The 17,678-nt window shown below is 34.4% G+C and overlaps 3 protein-coding genes across 8 annotated transcripts; 1 reads left to right on the forward strand and 2 right to left on the reverse strand.

Annotated features, from left to right (window-relative positions):
* The first annotated feature begins 16 nt into the window (after positions 1 to 16).
* Positions 17 to 17,678, forward strand: LOC107964419. 5 transcript variants are annotated; one of them, XR_003304724.1, is made up of 21 exons: positions 17 to 137; positions 5,722 to 5,820; positions 5,892 to 6,130; positions 6,320 to 6,420; positions 6,512 to 6,605; positions 6,749 to 6,981; positions 7,189 to 7,561; positions 7,706 to 8,280; positions 8,833 to 9,274; positions 9,435 to 9,581; positions 9,656 to 9,868; positions 9,946 to 10,537; positions 10,623 to 10,800; positions 10,870 to 10,924; positions 11,047 to 11,158; positions 11,235 to 11,281; positions 11,376 to 11,574; positions 11,659 to 11,806; positions 11,884 to 11,989; positions 13,022 to 13,433; positions 17,099 to 17,678. XR_003304724.1 is itself a non-coding variant. In XM_026440964.1 (20 exons), exons 2-20 carry the CDS (start codon positions 5,748 to 5,750, stop codon positions 12,202 to 12,204), a joined length of 3,996 nt encoding a protein of 1,331 aa, XP_026296749.1. In that variant the 5' UTR covers positions 17 to 137; positions 5,722 to 5,747; the 3' UTR covers positions 12,205 to 12,449. The 5 variants fall into 5 exon arrangements, 4 of the variants coding, with proteins under 4 accessions (XP_026296749.1, XP_026296747.1, XP_026296748.1 ...); XM_026440964.1 differs by lacking the exons at positions 13,022 to 13,433; positions 17,099 to 17,678 and adding an exon at positions 12,136 to 12,449; XM_026440962.1 differs by lacking the exons at positions 13,022 to 13,433; positions 17,099 to 17,678 and having other exon boundaries at positions 11,884 to 12,449.
* On the reverse strand, positions 2,855 to 4,860 carry LOC552486 (F-actin-capping protein subunit alpha). Its single transcript, XM_006562144.3, has 3 exons — positions 4,426 to 4,860; positions 3,585 to 3,834; positions 2,855 to 3,496 (listed from the first exon to the last, which is right to left on the reverse strand). Exons 1-3 carry the CDS (start codon positions 4,621 to 4,623, stop codon positions 3,078 to 3,080), a joined length of 867 nt encoding a protein of 288 aa, XP_006562207.1. The 5' UTR covers positions 4,624 to 4,860; the 3' UTR covers positions 2,855 to 3,077.
* Positions 12,566 to 17,083, reverse strand: LOC100577584 (putative uncharacterized protein DDB_G0282133). 2 transcript variants are annotated; one of them, XM_026440967.1, is made up of 4 exons: positions 15,538 to 17,083; positions 13,554 to 15,402; positions 13,203 to 13,418; positions 12,566 to 12,952 (listed from the first exon to the last, which is right to left on the reverse strand). In XM_026440967.1, exons 2-4 carry the CDS (start codon positions 15,004 to 15,006, stop codon positions 12,756 to 12,758), a joined length of 1,866 nt encoding a protein of 621 aa, XP_026296752.1. In that variant the 5' UTR covers positions 15,007 to 15,402; positions 15,538 to 17,083; the 3' UTR covers positions 12,566 to 12,755. The 2 variants fall into 2 exon arrangements, with proteins under 2 accessions (XP_026296752.1, XP_026296751.1); XM_026440966.1 differs by having other exon boundaries at positions 13,203 to 13,439; positions 15,538 to 17,081.

Genomic DNA, 17,678 nt, shown 5'->3' on the forward strand with positions numbered 1-17,678 from the left:
TAAACAAACATGGCTATGAATATTAAAATTTGTGGAATTGTTTTTTAGATTGTTTATTAATTATGTGAACAGATTATTATTTGAAATGTTCATATTAGTGTCTCAAAACTTTATTATACGTGTTTTACGAAATTAAGGTAAGCATTTTAAGTTTTGAAATTGCATAGTTGATATTTGAAAGTACTTTTTCAGGACTATACACAGCACATGTGCACTATAATTGTTTACATTGAGCGTTAATAAAAATCTTTTTAGATTTATTAATTTAAATTGTCCCGAAATAATATCAAAAAGTAATTATCTTAAATATAATAGTTTATATATCATATTTTCTTTTATTATTATTTTAATAAAGAAACTTTTAGGTTATTTGTTATGATAATTTAATGCATATTTTTATATGCATTCATTTATCATCATATCTCAATTAGCTGTTTAGGTTATATAAAACTTGGAAATAAAGTTTATAACATATTTTTTACGTGTTTTTTTCTACCTTACATGATTCTATTATCATATTTACATTTATTGACACATGATAATTATTAGTGATTGTTTGATAGTTTGACATCAATAACTTATATTTTAATTTTATTGATGTTAAATATTATTTATAATAAAATAAAATTAAATTTATGTTTTGTATTGAATGTGATATTTAAGTTTATAATCAAAATATAAAGTGTCATATCACTTTATTTAATCAATCATAACATTTAATAATACATAATTTAACTGATAAATGTATTCTATGTTTAAGTTTTTACATAAGGACATGCGTTTCTTATTTTACGGTACACTCGATTGTAGGTAATACCTAATTTTAGTATCATAGGCAACTATTTTCTGTAAAGTTTGATAAGATTCGAAACTTTAACACTTCATTTGTAATTTACATACGTAATACAAATTATAATCTTTAAATAATATGTATCATCATATTTACATATAAAATTTTATTATTGCAATATTTAATATACTAAGTTTTTTGCATTATATCTCTGCACATTTTTTTAACTTTTCCTTCACAACTGATAAAATGATTTTATGATCTTATATTTAAATTGTTATATTTAAAATGTATATACTTTTCCAAAGATTTCTTCTAAATATCAAATAGCATGATTAAATAAAATACTTTGAATTACGATGTAACTTACAAAATATGAATATTACAAACGTGTTTCGAATCCCAGAGTTTGAAAAGTCAAATGGTAGTGTGCTTCATCGCATTCATTCATTCAAATAACATATGTACATAATACCCTTCAACATAAAGTGAACAGATTAAGGCTCCAGCAGGCTATAGGCTACATTCTATAATGTACAATGCATTATGTACTTTGTTAGTTTCCGTTTTCGCATACATGTCTGGTTGTGTAATGTGTGGTTAGCGATAGCACCAAAAGATTTTTCAACATCATTATTTGATACAAATGATTCATAAAAATACAATATGATTAACACAGAAATCAAGTTGCAATGATTAACATTTATTTTATTCGGTATTATTAAACTTTGCAACATATTTGCCATAATAGATATACTTATCATAAAACAATAAGTCTTAACAAAAATGTATAAATTCATATTTTATGAAATATAAAATATTGGACAAGAATATAGTAGGCCTTGCCCACCAATATTTATAATGAATGAAGTTTTCCTTTGTATATTGAATGCTATGAACACTTAATGGCATTCTGTACCAAATTGTGAATTGATGATAGATGATATATCTATCTTGTTTGATATTATATATTTTGACATCACTGTGGCCCCAGCATGCTATTATATCATACATAGCATGAAACCAATATAATAATATTCATTTAAAGATATATTAAACATGTTATTGTGCTTTTTAGATGTTACAAGGCTTAAGTGTTAAACAAAATTATATCATTGTGCAACTAATGAATTGAAATTTTAATAATCATTGATTCTGATATTTCAACTCGATGATTTTATTAGGCTGACTGAACATGCACTTGTTAGACAGCAATTTTTTTTCCACTGTGCAATATTTTATATATTTTTTTTTAATGTTGATTATCAATATGAATCAAAATGAATGCATTCAATCTTTCAATATTAAATTTCAATTCTAAATTATAAACTATAAGTTTCAGAATTATTGGAGTAGAATTTTTTTATCAATAAGATAGTAATCCATATGATTAATTATAACAAATAATTTTAGTAAATGCAATTCATCAAAAATGTTCATATTATTTATTGCACAAGATCATAAAAATATAAATCAAATGATTTGTGTTTACTGAATGTTAGATTATTATCTGATTGATAGTTTGAATGTATTTAATAAATGCATTAACAAATTTTAATATTCTACTCCAAATTTCATGTTTGATTTTGGCTATTAATTACAAATTTTACATGGTTCAATTTATTAAATATAATTTCAATAATTAAAATTTTTACAAAAAATAAGACCAAGGATCCCTGTTACCCCAAGAATATAATTATTAAATACTAATAAATTTAGCTAAAGATTAATATATAAATCGATATTCTTTTTAAATACTGTAAAATAATAGACGGTTTAATCATAGAGATGAATGTTTTTAAACAATATGTAAGTCTTTGTTACATATGAATTCAAAGTTATATCAAAGCATTTGCTAATAAAATTCATTAAAAATAAAAATATGATAGTAAATATATTTTTTAAGCAATTAGAAATTGTTAATATAGAATTTTAAAAAGTTGGTAAAAAAGAATATATTGCAGTTAAAATGTCAAAGTTTTTTTTTCTTCTTTTTTTTCTTTTTTTTTTTCTTTTTTTCTTTTTTTTCTTTTTTTTTTTTTTTTTTTTTAAAGAATCGATAACTACAATGACGTTCCTTTTTATTATTTTTGTTGGTAACAAGATACATTAAGGGGTCCAGAGGAACCTTGAGTGGCATGCATGAGTTTCAGTCAAAACATGTTTAACCAAACTTTATATAGCATCATTATATTTGCTCCCATGCACATCACACCTCCAGACTTCACCCATGCAGCAAAATGCGCTTTTTAATTATTTCTCTTAATATTATATAAAAAATCTATTTCTATTGACTTTTAAGCTCTTTGCCAATACTGTACGATACAATTTTGTTCCAGTCAATTTTCGTTCGCATAACAGGTAATTGCCTTCGTAAGGCCTTAAAGGTTGTGTCAGACATTGTTTGATAATTTTCCGATATAGCAGTTTGATAGTCATTTTCTGATTCCTCAACAAGCCGTATTAATTCCTTTGCTGTTTGTTTTTCACTTGAGATTGGTAAGCTTTCTTTTACTTCTTTGCTACTGACCAGTTGTACATTTCCATCTTCATAGTAATGAACTTGTACTTTAAGACTACCTCTTAATTCTGCATTTCCAGAACTTGGACTAAAACTTACAGTCCATACAGAACGCCAACGGCCATTCCAAAAATTTTTAGGTTGAAACTGATGATCTTCTATGCAAGCCGTTAAGGTAATGTTACCTATATAAATGAATGCCATTTTTTTATTTATAATTGCCATTTTCAAACAACTAAAAAATTTAATAAAATATAAAAAAGTATATAATACCTCCTTGACTCTTTCCAAAGACTGAACATGCACCATGTCTATAATGACTTTGAGTATAAGTTGTTATTTCATCTTGAAGAGCTGATCTCCAAGGTTCAGCCACAGAATCTGGTTCATATGGTTCATAATCCTGTGCTTCTTTTCTAAGATGGTCATATTTAAAACTTTGCTTACTACGAGCATCATAAAACCTTTGCCCACCTAGATCATTATGTTCTGTTATGAGAGCAGGATATTCGCTACCTTCAATCTGAAGTCAAAAAAATGAAACAAATAAATAGATATCAACACAAAATTCACAAATTAAAAAATTCCATGATACAAACTACTTATAATGAATTATATTAATATCTAACCTTACTTTAATATACTTTAATATCTAATCTAACTGATAAAATTATTAAATAAAAATTATTTTATGAAATTATATATAATGAAATCAAAATTGAATTAATTTTATCAATTTGATTAATCTTAAATATTTTCTATTAAAATCACTACGAAATGTAACTATAATTAACCCTATTGCAGCGTACGATTTCGATGAAAATTTCACTATGATTTTCACATAGCAACTGTTGTGTACCGATTCGAGGATTCTTTAGATAAACAATCACATCAGCCAGGTGAACATTATCGCGCTCCAATTTCACTATAAAGTCAATGTCACCTGTCGAAATTCCGAACGCGTGTTGCTCAATTAGGAATGTTACTAGGCATTGAAATTTGATCCAACACTTCCCGGGGATAGTGTAACCTTCGATTACCACAAATACTAAACAATATCCCGGATACTATCACAAAAAATTATAAAAGTTCATCAGAGAGGTCGATGATGTACCTTAACAGGCGTGAGCTGATCCTTGTTGTATTGAGCAAATGCTCCAGACGCACCCTCCTTCAACAGGTTGTCGTTGTTTAACAAGACTCTCACATCATTAAAAACCTCGTTGAATTCGCCTGGTGGTGAGTGCAGTATAAAATCCGAAACTATTCGTACTTTTTCTTGATCAGGAATCACATCTCCGTCCGCCGCCATCTTACCTTTCCACTGGCACGCACACTCCGCGATGTCAAACCAAGGTTAGTGCAGTGCAGGTTGTACCGGCGTATCGAAGCACTGCCCCATATACCCGGTGACGCATCACAAAGGGGATACGTATCTCTATTCTCTTAATCAACTCTATGACATACATATTTTTCTATACTTCCTCACATTCCAATAATGTGATGAATCATACACTTAAACGTGTATATGTGATGCATACGCTCAACAAATGATTATATTTATTCTGAAAAAATATTATAATACATATATTTAATGTATTTATCTAATTTTTTTATGTTGAAAGTGAATAATTATACGACAAGTTTATTTTTAACATTTTTTTCATATAATAAGATATAAAATTATGTAATGACTTACATGCTACGATTATTATAAATAGAATGCAACATAAATTGTTTTTCTTATTGAAATAAATATGTTTAATATTTATTTCTATATATATATATATATATATATATATATATATATATACTTTTCTTTGAAAAAAATATATCCAAGAAAGAAGATGTAGCAAAGGAAAAATATAGAAGTGAATTCCAATCACTCGTTTCGGAGACAACTACTGTATTCAACGAATCTTGACGAATATAACCTTCGAATAGCATTCGTGATCTCTTCTACAAATTTTCAGACAGACGTGGTTTACGTACAAACAGATAGGGTAATTTATTAAAATATTTTCGTCTGTTTGCATAAAGTTTTATATCAAGAAATGGTCTCTTATTAAAAAATCATCGCCGGATACGTCGATTTACCCGCTAAAATTTGAATAGCTTTCGAAACGAAAGAAAGAAAAGAAAGAAATTTAAATTTAAAATACGACATAGCATGTATTTGCATTGAAAAAAAAAACAAAAAACGAATATATTCTATGCATAAGGATCTATTTTTTTCAATTTTAAATTTAAATATACATTGTATATATAATTTTGAATAAGTATTAAAATTTTTGGAATTTCTTAATTTTAAAAGTTTTAAGTATTTGAATGAAAATAAAAATATTTCATTATTCATTAAAACTTCTTTCATATTAGCGTAATATTAATGTAATAATTAGTTTTATAATAGGTTTTAGGTAATATAACGCTGAAATTATGGCAGATGATCCAAATCGAGACCTTTTGCCTGTCAGAGAAGGTTCTTGTACGGATACTTTTAGTAGTATAGGTTCGTATCTGTCTTTTAGGATAATATTTATACTTTTCGTTTTTATAATTTTTATTTTAAACAACTTAAAGATCCCAGGGATCGGCATTGCGTGATTAAACTCGATCGTTATCAACTGGAGGATAGATATTTGCGATTACTCGAGGAAGCAAATAACTTGAAGAAACTAACAAATTGTCAGGAGGATAAAATTAAACGATTGGCAACAAAGTTGATGAGAGTAACAGCAAGTACAAGGCCATGTTCGCTTGCTTTAAACATTTATGAAGATAAAAATAAAATAATCGCTCTTGAACTTGAAAATTCAAAGGTAAGAAATTAAATTTTCTTTTCATTTTTACAAAAAAATCCAAAGATGGAGATAAGAATAAATGAAAGAATAGAAAAAAAAAAAAAAAAGAGTAAATATTTCATCAGTAACTTCTTTATGAAATGTCTTCCAAAGCTAAATACATTTTCAAATAGATAATCTGATAACATTGCAATTGATTTTTTTCAGCTCAAAGATAAAATCACAGTGTTGAAAAATCAACTACTGAGTCATACGATAAGCAGTAGATCATCATCAAAAACTCGCGTGAGGCCGTCATCCGGACGCATGTAAGTGTTTAGCATCCTATTACAATTACAAGTGATCCATAACGATCTGTGATTCACACTCATCATGACTGAATCGAGATCCTTGTTTCAGAACTTGTCGTAGTGAAAGCAGCCGTACCAAAATATGTTGCCACTGTTTAGACGATGATACGTCCAACGTGCAAAGTTATCTTGAAAAAATCGAGGTAATAAAATCGACATAATTAATTAAATAATTAAATATATATATATATATATATATATATATATATATATGATTCCTCTTTGATATTAAATTTATTAATCGTAAAAAAATAGGCATTTTCAAAATTGTACATTTGTCGAGCAGGAATTGGAAACGCAGAAAAGTGAAATGTGTACTCGGATAATTCAATTAGAGAAAGAGGTGGCCACTTATACTACTATTTGCCAAAGGGAGAAAGTAGCGGACAATGTCGAGTACATAAAGATTTGGCGAGAAATGAAGCAAATAAACGATAAACTATTAACAGCCGAAAACGAGAACGGGTCATTGACCGCACAAATCGACGATCTGAAGAAGAAGCTCGACGAGAAAACGAAGTAAATTCCTCTTTGCTTATACTTCATCGGCGTTCTTTTGACCGCTTTTTTCTTAAGATAAATAAATTTTATATAAAAATAATTTATCTATCTTAAGAATCTATTTCCATATCAGATCAAATAAATTTTATACGCTGCTATCTTATTTATAAGATAAAAAGTGATTTGAGTAGATTTATTATTAAGAAAAGGATGTTATGCAATTAGGAAGAACGAGATTATGGCATCGGAGCTTTTATTGGAGAAGAAACGGATAGCGGAGATCGACGAGCAAATATTGAAAACGAAAGATTCTGAACTTTCGTTACGGGAAAAGAACGAGCAGATAAAAGATCTGTTAAAAGAGGTAAAGATACTGCAGCAACACAACGAGGAGCTTATAATATTGAACTCGAAATATACAAAAGTGGAGTTAGAGAACAAGGAATTGAAGAAAAAAGTGATCGATCAACAACACGATCAAGAGTGTTTGAAAACTGCCGTCGATAACGAACAGGCTAATATCATTGCGCTGCAAACCTCGAACGAACAATTGTTGGGAAAACTCGAGGAATTGCAGAAAAACATAGAAAATTTAACGGTCAGTTAACGTTATTGTTCTCTTCGAATAAATTCATTCATCCTCATTTTTCGATGGAAAAAATTATTATTTTTTTTTATCAATTAATATTCGATAAATTTATTTAGAATATCAATGAAACTAACTAATTTGATTTTATTCCAGAGTTATCAAGCGGAGAAAGTGGAGTCTAAGGACGCCCAGATATCGATATGTTTCTCCGACATGCAGATATCAACATTGCCCACGAAACACGATTTGATGTGCAAAAATCTCGAGGCCCAAATAAAGTGCCGCAAGTGTTCCGAATTAGAATACGAAGAGTTAAACTCGGGGAAAAGGGAGAAATGCAAGAAATGTTGCGAACCGATAGAGAACGAGGACTTGTACAAGAACAGGTTGTACAATCCTCATGCAAAGATCAACGCAGTGGAGAATAAATCGATGCAAACGGAGATTGTAAAAACGACGGTTATGGACGGGAATGATTACAACGAGATCGTGGCATCCAAGAAAGAGATATTGATAAAAGAAGTAATAAATTCCGAGTCGCAAACCTTGTGCTCGGAAAGTGCTGTGAAACGCGCTATGATCACAGATTCGCAGTGCTACAGTTTGAGCCCTGACAAAATGTTGAAGTTTTTAGAGGAGGCGCAAATAGGTAGAGGGGAACAAATAAAACAGAGAAGCACGGCCACTGACATTGATTACGATATTTTGGATCAATATCAGAGACAAAGGCAAGTTGTCTCTCTTGAGAGACTGCTCTTTGGAGATTCTTGATTAATTGTTGATTAATTGTTGATTGTCCGATTGATCGTTCTCATTACTAGCTAGTCTTGTGTTTATTTATTTTTATGTCGGTCGAGTGATTGCGATAATATAACGATTTAGATTTAATATAATTGAAAAAAAATTTTGTGTTCATTGGAAATTTGGAAGGGATTTGATATCATTCTTCCTAAAGATAAATTAGATAAATGATAATAATAATAATAATTGTGACGAGTAAATAATCTTTAGAGCTTCCGAATTTTTGTTGGAAGATTTTTCGGTGTTCGTTCGAACCAATATATATATATATATATATATATTATCTAATATATTTTAATAAACTATAATAATAGATAAGATTTATAGTTAATAGAGAACAGCATAATAAATTTCTGTCTTGATATTGATACATATCATCTTATTTCTTATTCTTCCTTTTCCGTGTATTATTAATAACAATTTCAATTGTATCTACAATCTGTTATCTTTAGAAATTATCGTCAGACACTGTGTTACAGTTCTACGGATAAAAAAGCAAAGCAAGAAACTTTTGAACTCACACTTCAGCGTCAGAGTAGGAAAGACAAGATAATTCCTTTGGAAAAGCGATCGGCAGATCCGAATAAATTGATATCCGTACTGTTTAATATTCTTCAAGAGTATTCCTTGACTTGCACCATACCCAAGGAGGCGTCCACTCTCTATCGTCCGGGGAAACGTCCAAAATTTCCCAACATCGATAACGAGACCGTGAAAACACCGGTGTACAATGACGAAGTGTCGAGCATCTCCTCCTCAAAGAAAATTTGTTGCAGCCCTTATAAACAGGAGAAGATAAAGAAAAAGATTTCCAATGCGAAGAAACGTCATCGAATCAAGATGTTCAACAGTTGCACTTGTACCAATCTGTTCAAGTGTGGTGGGAAATGTATTCATTGCTGCAGTGGCTCGGTGAAATCGGTAACATGTTGATACAATATATTAATTGGCAGAGATTATTTTAACATCGAAAATAAAAAAAAAAAAAAGACCAATTAAAATTCTTCGAATCTCGATAAATAAATTTTGAACAATTTTGAATTTCGTTTCGCGAAATTCATGTTTTGTCTTTTGAAGTCAGTTGCAGAATGATGCTTCCCCATACGGATCTTGGAATAAAAATGAAAAAAAAAACGCGGAGAATTCGAAGGACACGTCGACGAATCTTCCGGCATCGTTGCAGGATTACGTCAAGCATTTGGACAAATACAAGGAATTTATAACCGAGGTGAGCCACGATTGGGAGTAAGGCGAAATATTTCTGTTCATTTCCCGTTCATTGAAGAAAGATCGAAAATTTAGATGAACGAAATTGCGGAGAGTGTGCAAGCCATGGACCCGATACAAAATTTCTTGCAACGAGAACGTAAATCCGAGTCGGAAACCCATTGCAGCCTGGAATGTCCCAATATCGATTGCATCGATACCTCGAACAACGACTCGTTCCCGTTGGTGATCGGGGAAGGTCAGGGACTTGTCGAGCTTCACATCGTTTCCTTGCAACTTTCAACATCCGTTAGTAATAACACGAAACGACATATCCCTTCCCTAAATTCGTGATATAAATTTTGAGAAATTTTGATCGTTACCAGGCTAAGCAGATACTTTTCCAAGAGAAGGATCTTGGTAACGTGTCGTTGTACGTGAGTTGGAGCATTTGGAATCAAGAAACCGCCTATACGCCCACCCTCAAGTGTCCCAAATTGAACTTCAACTCATCGTTCGTCTACCGAATCCCTGATCTCTTCTCCTTTTTCAACTACATCCTTCTAGAATTCGTGATATTTCAAGTGAACGTCTACCAGGAGGACAACAAAAGTTTTATAGTGGCCAGGGGAAAGCTGTGCATCAAGGATATATTGGACTATCCTCAGAACAAGCTCCACTACATTGCCCCTGTGAACAGCGTGATGCCGTGCACGGTCGGGATGAATTTTGGCCAATTGTCCCTGTGGGTGAGGTTGAGCTGCGATATCGAGAAGGTGGAGGCTTTCAAAAAGAGGCGCGGGATAGTGTCGGATGTGGAGAAACCGAGGAAAGAATTGGAATCGAAAGTTGTTGTTCCGAAAGTTGTTGTTCCGAAAGTTGCTCTTCCGAAAGTTGTTTCGAAGGAAGAGGAAGTGGAAACGGAGCCGAAAAAAGTGACGGTTTCCGAGAAAGAGCCCGAAATTCATTACGAATCAAGTACAGAGATCGATATAATAATAATAAAATATGTTTTAACGATAACGAGATAAGGTTGATTCTGTTTAAAATCCATTATCTTTAGATGATTCTGACGAGGTACAGTCGATCGTCCTCGAACAGATGCCCGAATTGACCGTGATGAAAGAGACCGATGAGGAAAATAAAGATTCCATAAAGGACTCTGTAATCAACGACGTCCCCCTTAAATGGAAAACCGAGTCGAACGAGGAAACGACGGAAGAAGAGGAATTTGACGAAAGGTTGGTGACAAAGGATGGTTAAGAAAAAAGGGGAAAAAAGTTAAATTTAAAAATACTACTTTTGAGTAGATTTCTACGTAAAGAGATGAAATTGCCGCCGGGTTTTTTGAAAGATCTAGAGAACGTAAGGGAATTCAATTTTCAATTTTCAATGACGACAACTAATACGATTCAAGATTCTTCGTTCGATTCATCAATTTTTTTTCCATCGTTTTTTGATCCTCGACTCGCGTGATGTAAATTCAGGATCTGGACGTGAACGAGGAGAAATCAAACGACACGATCAAGGACGTGGCCGACGTGCTAATGCACGAAAATTGGAACAAGTTTAAGGAACGGAGTCTTCGAGCTGCCAAGGGCATGTATCTAAGCAATCGATATCTAACGATTGATTTTGTGAATAAATTAGAATTAGTCACGAGAATCATTTTCAGATTCCATGAAAATTCAAGAACCTACCATCGATGAATCCGATGATGATGTAATAATTCCCTTCTCAAATTATTTCTCTCTTTAATATTTCACACGAGGAGATTTCACACAGAGATTTCCTCGTCTCTTTTTTTTTTTTCCAGGATATCGAGAGGGATACGATAGCCATCGAAATCATAAGCATGAATCTGCACCCGACATCCTCTGTTATGCAGAATCCCGATTACGAACTACTTTACGTCGAGTATTGCTTCTTGGGTTATTGCGGCGCTGACATGGAAACGATTTCGGTGAGGAAGCCAATCTATCCGAATCAACCGTTCGAATTTCATTTTAAGAAACGTAAGTAACTCGACACGTAAGTAAGTCTCTTTTCTTTCCGAGTAGAAAAAAAAAAACGAATAAGAAAAATTATTGGTTTGGCAGTGTTTCGAATAAGCGAGGATAAGTACTCGATGCAAAGCGATATCTTACGTTCGATGTTGGACAGTACCACTAATCCAAATATAAGATTCATTGTCGTTTGCGAACCAATCCCTGAAGAGACTGATATGAAAGAGTGTGTGGAAATAGGGTAAGATAAGCGAAGAGAATTGATCAATTTTTGACCCGCGTTAAGTGAAATATATCAATTTGAAGAAATGATTATAGATACGCTAATTTTAATATAAGAGATTATGCATTAGGAGAGGCTAAAAAATATAACTTGCTTCCGATCTATGATATAGAGGAACACGAAGAAATCGGTATGTTAAAGGTAGGCGTAAACTGGTCAATGATTACAATTACGTATTCTACGTTAATTAATCTTTATCGTTTTTCTCTCTCTCTCTCTCTCTCTCCCCGTGTTTCTTAATCCTTCTTATCCTCTTATCTTCGTGTTTAATCTTAATGTGTTTGTAGATCTCTATATTAGGTCTCGGTGCGATACGCCAACGATTAGCGAAACGTGGATCTATCATATTAACATAAAATATTCGTTGATATATATATTTGTGTGATCGATATATATATATAATATATATATATCTTCTATCTATCTACGTGTATGATACGTGTAGAAAGAAAGAAAGAAAAGAAAAAAAAAAAAAAAGAAATGTGATTTGCTATTTGAAAAATTAAAAATTTGTAAACATCTGGCTAAAAAATGGGAAAAGTGAAGTGATGTAATCCCTCCTAATGTAAAATGCCGTGATTAAAAATTACATAGTACAAAACGCCGTGTTTATTAGAAGCTACTTACATCATACATAATACAAAGTATTCTACATTTGTTTTTTTTGTATATATTGTGTCAACTATATATTGCAATATTGTTATTTCGTACAAATCATTATCTGCGTCTTTATGTTTTTTTTTTTTTCATTTTTTCTTTTTTTTTTTTTTTTTTTTTTTCATTTTTTCTTTTTTTTTTCCTCTATCATGTAGTTCCATCTCTCGAATTCCAACATTTTTTTTTTTCTCTCGTTCTTGTTTCATTAAGTATTCCGCGTCATACGGATTTTTCAGGAGGCAATTATTCCTTAACTCTTCGTCTTGTTATGCTTCAATGTCGCATTATCAGTGTTTTCGCCTTCTTTCAAACTGGACAATTGCGTTTTACGGAAAATATCATTGAACACACTCGTGGCTGCCTGTAAATCCTTGCAATCCTTCGGTTGTCGGGCGACGGACCATACCCCTGCTATAGTGTCGATACCTTGACAAACTCTGCAGGCACCTGAATTTATTCATCGATATAATTTTTTACGATATTATTCGCTTGTAAATTAATTTAATTAATTTTTAGTTGGTTCGTCGACAGAGAGGAACAATTATAGAGAAGCAATTATATCAAAGTTATCAAAAATAAAGAATTTTGATCGAGCAAATATATTATCATTGTTGAGAGAAACGAAAAAATTGTTTTCCCGCGAGGGGGAGGGGAAAAAAATATAAATATAAATTGGCGAAAGAAACAAGATACATACCGACAAACACGGCAATAGAATTGGTATAATTATGGGTGGCGATGAGGGTGAATGGCAAGCCACGTTTGAATGGGACGTGACCAGAGACGTTCCACGTTTCATTCAACAAACTTTCTTGTAAACGGGATGACGTGAAGTTGGAAAGTGTCACGACTATAGTACGATTCACGACCCTCATATCCAGTTTCACTCCGGCCTGAGTTGTTGACCAGGACCCTGACAAACGGCAAGGTAAGCCTAAAAATATCGCTCGTTTCACATATCAGGGACAGGCAAGCTTCAAGCCGGCCTACTATCGTTCTCCGAGAAGAAGGATTTATTTTCCGACGCGCGCCCATTATACCACCTTACCTTCTCTGTTCTTGTTGTTCTTCATCCGATCGTCCTTCAGATCCTCCAGCTCCTCCATTATGGTGTCAAGTATTTCGTTGGCAACTTGTTTCGTGTCCCTCACAGCGCCTGTAATATTCGTATGATCACGGTCCACATTTTCCTTTCCGAATGAATAATTTTGATTCAATGATGATTGCCTTTGGTCCTCCTTCACATTGTTCTTCGAAAAGGATTGATAGTCCAAACCTCTGAAATTACTGTCCCCGTAACCAGTCGACTCGTCGTACGGTCTCTTCCTTATGAAATTTATCACGTCCAACGTGCGATCGTTGTTGGAATAAGGCAATATTTGTCTGTTCTCGTTCATGTTCATCTCCTTGTTGTTATTATTTTGACCCCCGTTAACGTTGATCCCAAGGGATTCGAGAATCTTGCCCAACGGTTGATCCATGGCGTTGGGAAGATTGACAGATGGACGATTGTAAAATGTCGATTGCAACGCGTAGTTGTCCATGCTTTTATCCTGACTCCCTATCTGATTTTCCTGGCTATCCTGTTGATTATTGTAAAATTGGATCGGGAAGTAAGTGTCCGCGTTTGGAATTCTCATACTTTCGGCTTGGCTCATTATACTTGTCTGATCGAAATTCCCACCTAGCGGGTTGCTGTCTATCTGATAATTGTTCAAGTATTGAGGCTGGATCAACGGTTCCACGGCCCCGTTCAAGTTCAAATTTTGGGGCATGTTGGTGCTCAAACTTTGATACTGTTCACCAGGGATTTCGTATTGACTGTTCGAGTATTCGAATTGGTCTGGATTCTGGGATTCGACGACGGGCTGTCGCACACCACCGTCTGGCTTGTTCGGATCTTCGAAGGTTTCGTAATTATTCGACAACTCGGAAACGTTGTTCCCTTCGAACACTTGCGGATCTTCCGGGACTTCCGCGGGAACGTTGGGCGCGGGATACGAGGTGTCATAATTTTGACTTCGATAGTCCAAAACTCCGTAATTGGGCGCGTAATTGAACGTGGCCTCATCCGGTCCGAGTACTCGAGAATTCCGATTTAATGTCGCGATACGGTCATTTGTCGGATAATTCTGAAAATTATTAAGAGAATTGACATAGTCGTTCTTGAAACCACGATACTTTCTACTACGAGTATCGTAATCCGGATAATACGGTTGCAATACGTTTCTATCGAACGACGGACGGCTGCAGTCACGATACGACGTGAAATTCAACGTCTGTCGTGTTAATCGATCGTAAGGATCTCTCGAGCCGATCAGTTGCGGCAAAATTTTATTCGCGGCGACGTCTTGGAGTACTTCGTCGTCGCTATAGTAATCCGAATACTCGACCCCTTGGTCCCCTGATTTCTCTTTCCACGGATTCTTGGTCGTGGTCCGCATCAAACGTTCGATCATCTTTTCGCTCCCGTGATTTCGCAATTTCTCGTCATTTTGCATATCTACAAAAATGGATTCGGTCGTCTCGATATTCGGGGACGAGGAGAAATCAACGTAATCGCTGTCGTCTACGTGAACAGCGGTGACTTCAGCGTCCCTCGACTCTGAGTTGGACGTGTTTTCGCGTGATCTATCATCGAGATTATCTGGACTACGTTTAATCGTAGCGTGTTTCACCCTTCGCTTTGATCGCTTTGTTAACGTGTTAATGTCCCCATTGCTGTCCAACGTTCTCTGAGTAAAGATACATTTTACATACGTTTATCCACATGCGTAGTAAAAATTTACCAGTTGGGGAGGAATAGAAAATTAGTGAGAATTGCAGAACGAAGCTTACCTACCTTAGGGGATCCCCTCTTTATCTGAGTAGGTTGTTTCATGTATCTTCTATGATGCCTGCAAAATCGAGAAAAGGAAACAAACACATACCATTTATACGTATAAAATATACGTATATATATATATATATATATAAAAAATGACGAAGCGTTTTAATTTAAGAAGAAGAAAAAAAAAAACTCCCTTTATTACCTTTTTTTCTTCTTCTTCTTTCGCCCCTTGTGCCTCACCCCCTTTCGATTTCTCTTGTCTTCGCTCGCCTTCGAGTTACCGCTGTTACCCTTGGTCATTGGTATCTTCACCGTCGCCTGGAGATGGCCCGGGGGCGAAACGCGCGAAAGTTTCCTTATCGTCTCTTGCACCTTGGGCGATTTGAGCGCGTCCTTGGCCATTTTGTGGGCCAATCCACCGGTCCCTTCGATATCCGATCTAGGGATTCTATAATCCAACGGGTCGGAGACGATACCGCGGTGCATTCTCAAATTCTGTTCGTTGAAGTATCGATTGTTCTTGCTCAATTGCCTTTTCTGTAGCATCGGATTCCTATCCTCATCTCGAATAGATTTCTCGTTTCCTTTGAAAAATGTAACGGTCCGTCGATGCGGCACGCCGGCCGCTACTTTCTTCTCCTCTGACGGTACGAACGATAATTTCTCGGCATTGGTTTCGACGCAAACGGGGATTAGTAGCGGAACGATCATGGTCAACCTGTTTTTTTTTGTTCTTTTTTTGTGTGTGTGTCTTTTTTATTTTTTTTTTTTTGATTCCTATCTCTCGCTAATAAAAGATATTGTATCGGTATTTCGCATATCCGTCTCAACGTATAATTCTCGTGAACGAGACGGAAATCGGTAAACAATATGATTAAATTTTATTCCCTTTAAAATTATTGCATACCTGAATAAAGTTAGCAGCATTCCTCCACGAGGTAGATCGGTCGAATGATTGGTGCTGGTGCCATTGAATCGGCAATACTCGCAAGATGGGACGTTTCAAGCTCGTACTTCACCGCGTGGAATCATGTCAGTTCAATCCTTCAATTTCAACTTTTCTCCGTGTCAACTTTTCCAACCAATAATATCCTCGATATAAAATGTAATAAAAAAATGGCTGTTCAAGCTCAGTTCTTTCGACACGTTGACATATCCCCGAGAAAGGTTCGCAGAAAGCGCTCGCGCGGCTTTCGATGCTCGTTTCTTCTCGACGACCAACTTTTGTCATCTTATCCCCATCCTATAGAACTCACCTTCACACCGTATCGAATATAATTTCCCATTAATCCTCCCCCTTCCTCTAAAATCCATTCCTCCTAGAAAAGGAGGACCAGCTCGATTCCATCCGTTTCCTCCTTTCGAATCGCATAATCGAAATCTAAAGAACATATCCGTGTATATATAATATATATATAATGCGTGTATATGCGTGTACACGCGTGTACAAGCCGAACAGAGCCGATCAAAGCGACTTGGAGGATGGCCAAGTACACGCGTCGGCCTCAATTAGTCAGATATTACGTATGAATGTCGTACACGCGGCCACTTTGCATTAATAACACGGAAATGAACTTATATTGATTTTCCACCTCACATTTTATTTATGAAAATCGCCTCGACATATAGAATCACATCGATCTTTTTAAATCCACGTATAACACACGTGATGTATATTTATTTCCCTTTCTTTACTTCTCACATTGATTGAAATTAATTAAATATTTCTTCGAACAATTTGATCTTCGATATTTAATTTTCAGGGAAAGGATCATAAGGACGGAGCATTTCCAAATATATATTTTCGATGCGATAAACCGATTTATTTATACACGCTGTATCGAGGCTCTCTACAACCGATCCCTGTCTTAAGTAGCGTCGGGATCGAGGGAAAACGGGATGCAATGGGAGGTAACGGGACATATCTCGCCGGTCGTAAAAGTGCATCGACAGCGGGGCGCGCGTATTAAAACCAAGTGGAGTGCACAAATAGACCTCGCAACGATCCGTCGAAGTACCATCGGCGCCGGACAGAAGACGGCTGTTAGCGGGAAAAAGGACGAGTGGGAAATGGGTAGGCGAGACTGTCGCAGAAATTATGTGCGACGTGTATGCACAATGTATATATCGAACGGTAGAGAAAAGGCTGGAGATAGGCATCGATTATTATTAGAACCAGCCGAAAAGCAACGAACCGATTCTGTCCGTCTGCTCGACGAACGATTATTGTCCAACTCTATAACTCTAACCTCTTGATTTTTTCGAAGATCATGCAAGAGGGACGATTTGATATTTGTTTTATTTTAATAATAATAAGAATAAATCGATTTTTGACGGCGACAA

The sequence above is a fragment of the Apis mellifera genome, linkage group LG5, assembly GCF_003254395.2.
Source record: "Apis mellifera strain DH4 linkage group LG5, Amel_HAv3.1, whole genome shotgun sequence".
In the NCBI taxonomy this organism is placed as follows: Eukaryota; Metazoa; Arthropoda; class Insecta; order Hymenoptera; family Apidae; genus Apis; species Apis mellifera.

Excerpts from the sequence above, each read along its gene's own strand:
- LOC552486 (XM_006562144.3), bottom strand. The coding sequence starts at position 4,623 with ATGGCGGCGGACGGAGATGTGATTCCTGATCAAGAAAAAGTACGAATA. Across the intron at positions 3,835-4,425 it reads ATCAGCTCACGCCTGTTAAG|ATTGAAGGTAGCGAATATCC; the intron begins GTACATCATCGA and ends TTTTGACTTCAG. Across the intron at positions 3,497-3,584 it reads CTTTGGAAAGAGTCAAGGAG|GTAACATTACCTTAACGGCT; the intron begins GTATTATATACT and ends TCATTTATATAG.
- LOC107964419 (XM_026440962.1), top strand. The coding sequence starts at position 5,748 with ATGGCAGATGATCCAAATCGAGACCTTTTGCCTGTCAGAGAAGGTTCT. Across the intron at positions 6,131-6,319 it reads TTGAACTTGAAAATTCAAAG|CTCAAAGATAAAATCACAGT; the intron begins GTAAGAAATTAA and ends GATTTTTTTCAG. Across the intron at positions 8,281-8,832 it reads GATCAATATCAGAGACAAAG|TTCTACGGATAAAAAAGCAA; the intron begins GCAAGTTGTCTC and ends ACTGTGTTACAG.
- LOC100577584 (XM_026440966.1), bottom strand. The coding sequence starts at position 15,006 with ATGCAAAATGACGAGAAATTGCGAAATCACGGGAGCGAAAAGATGATC. Across the intron at positions 13,440-13,553 it reads GAACAACAAGAACAGAGAAG|GCTTACCTTGCCGTTTGTCA; the intron begins GTAAGGTGGTAT and ends CGATATTTTTAG. Across the intron at positions 12,953-13,202 it reads TTCTATTGCCGTGTTTGTCG|GTGCCTGCAGAGTTTGTCAA; the intron begins GTATGTATCTTG and ends GAATAAATTCAG.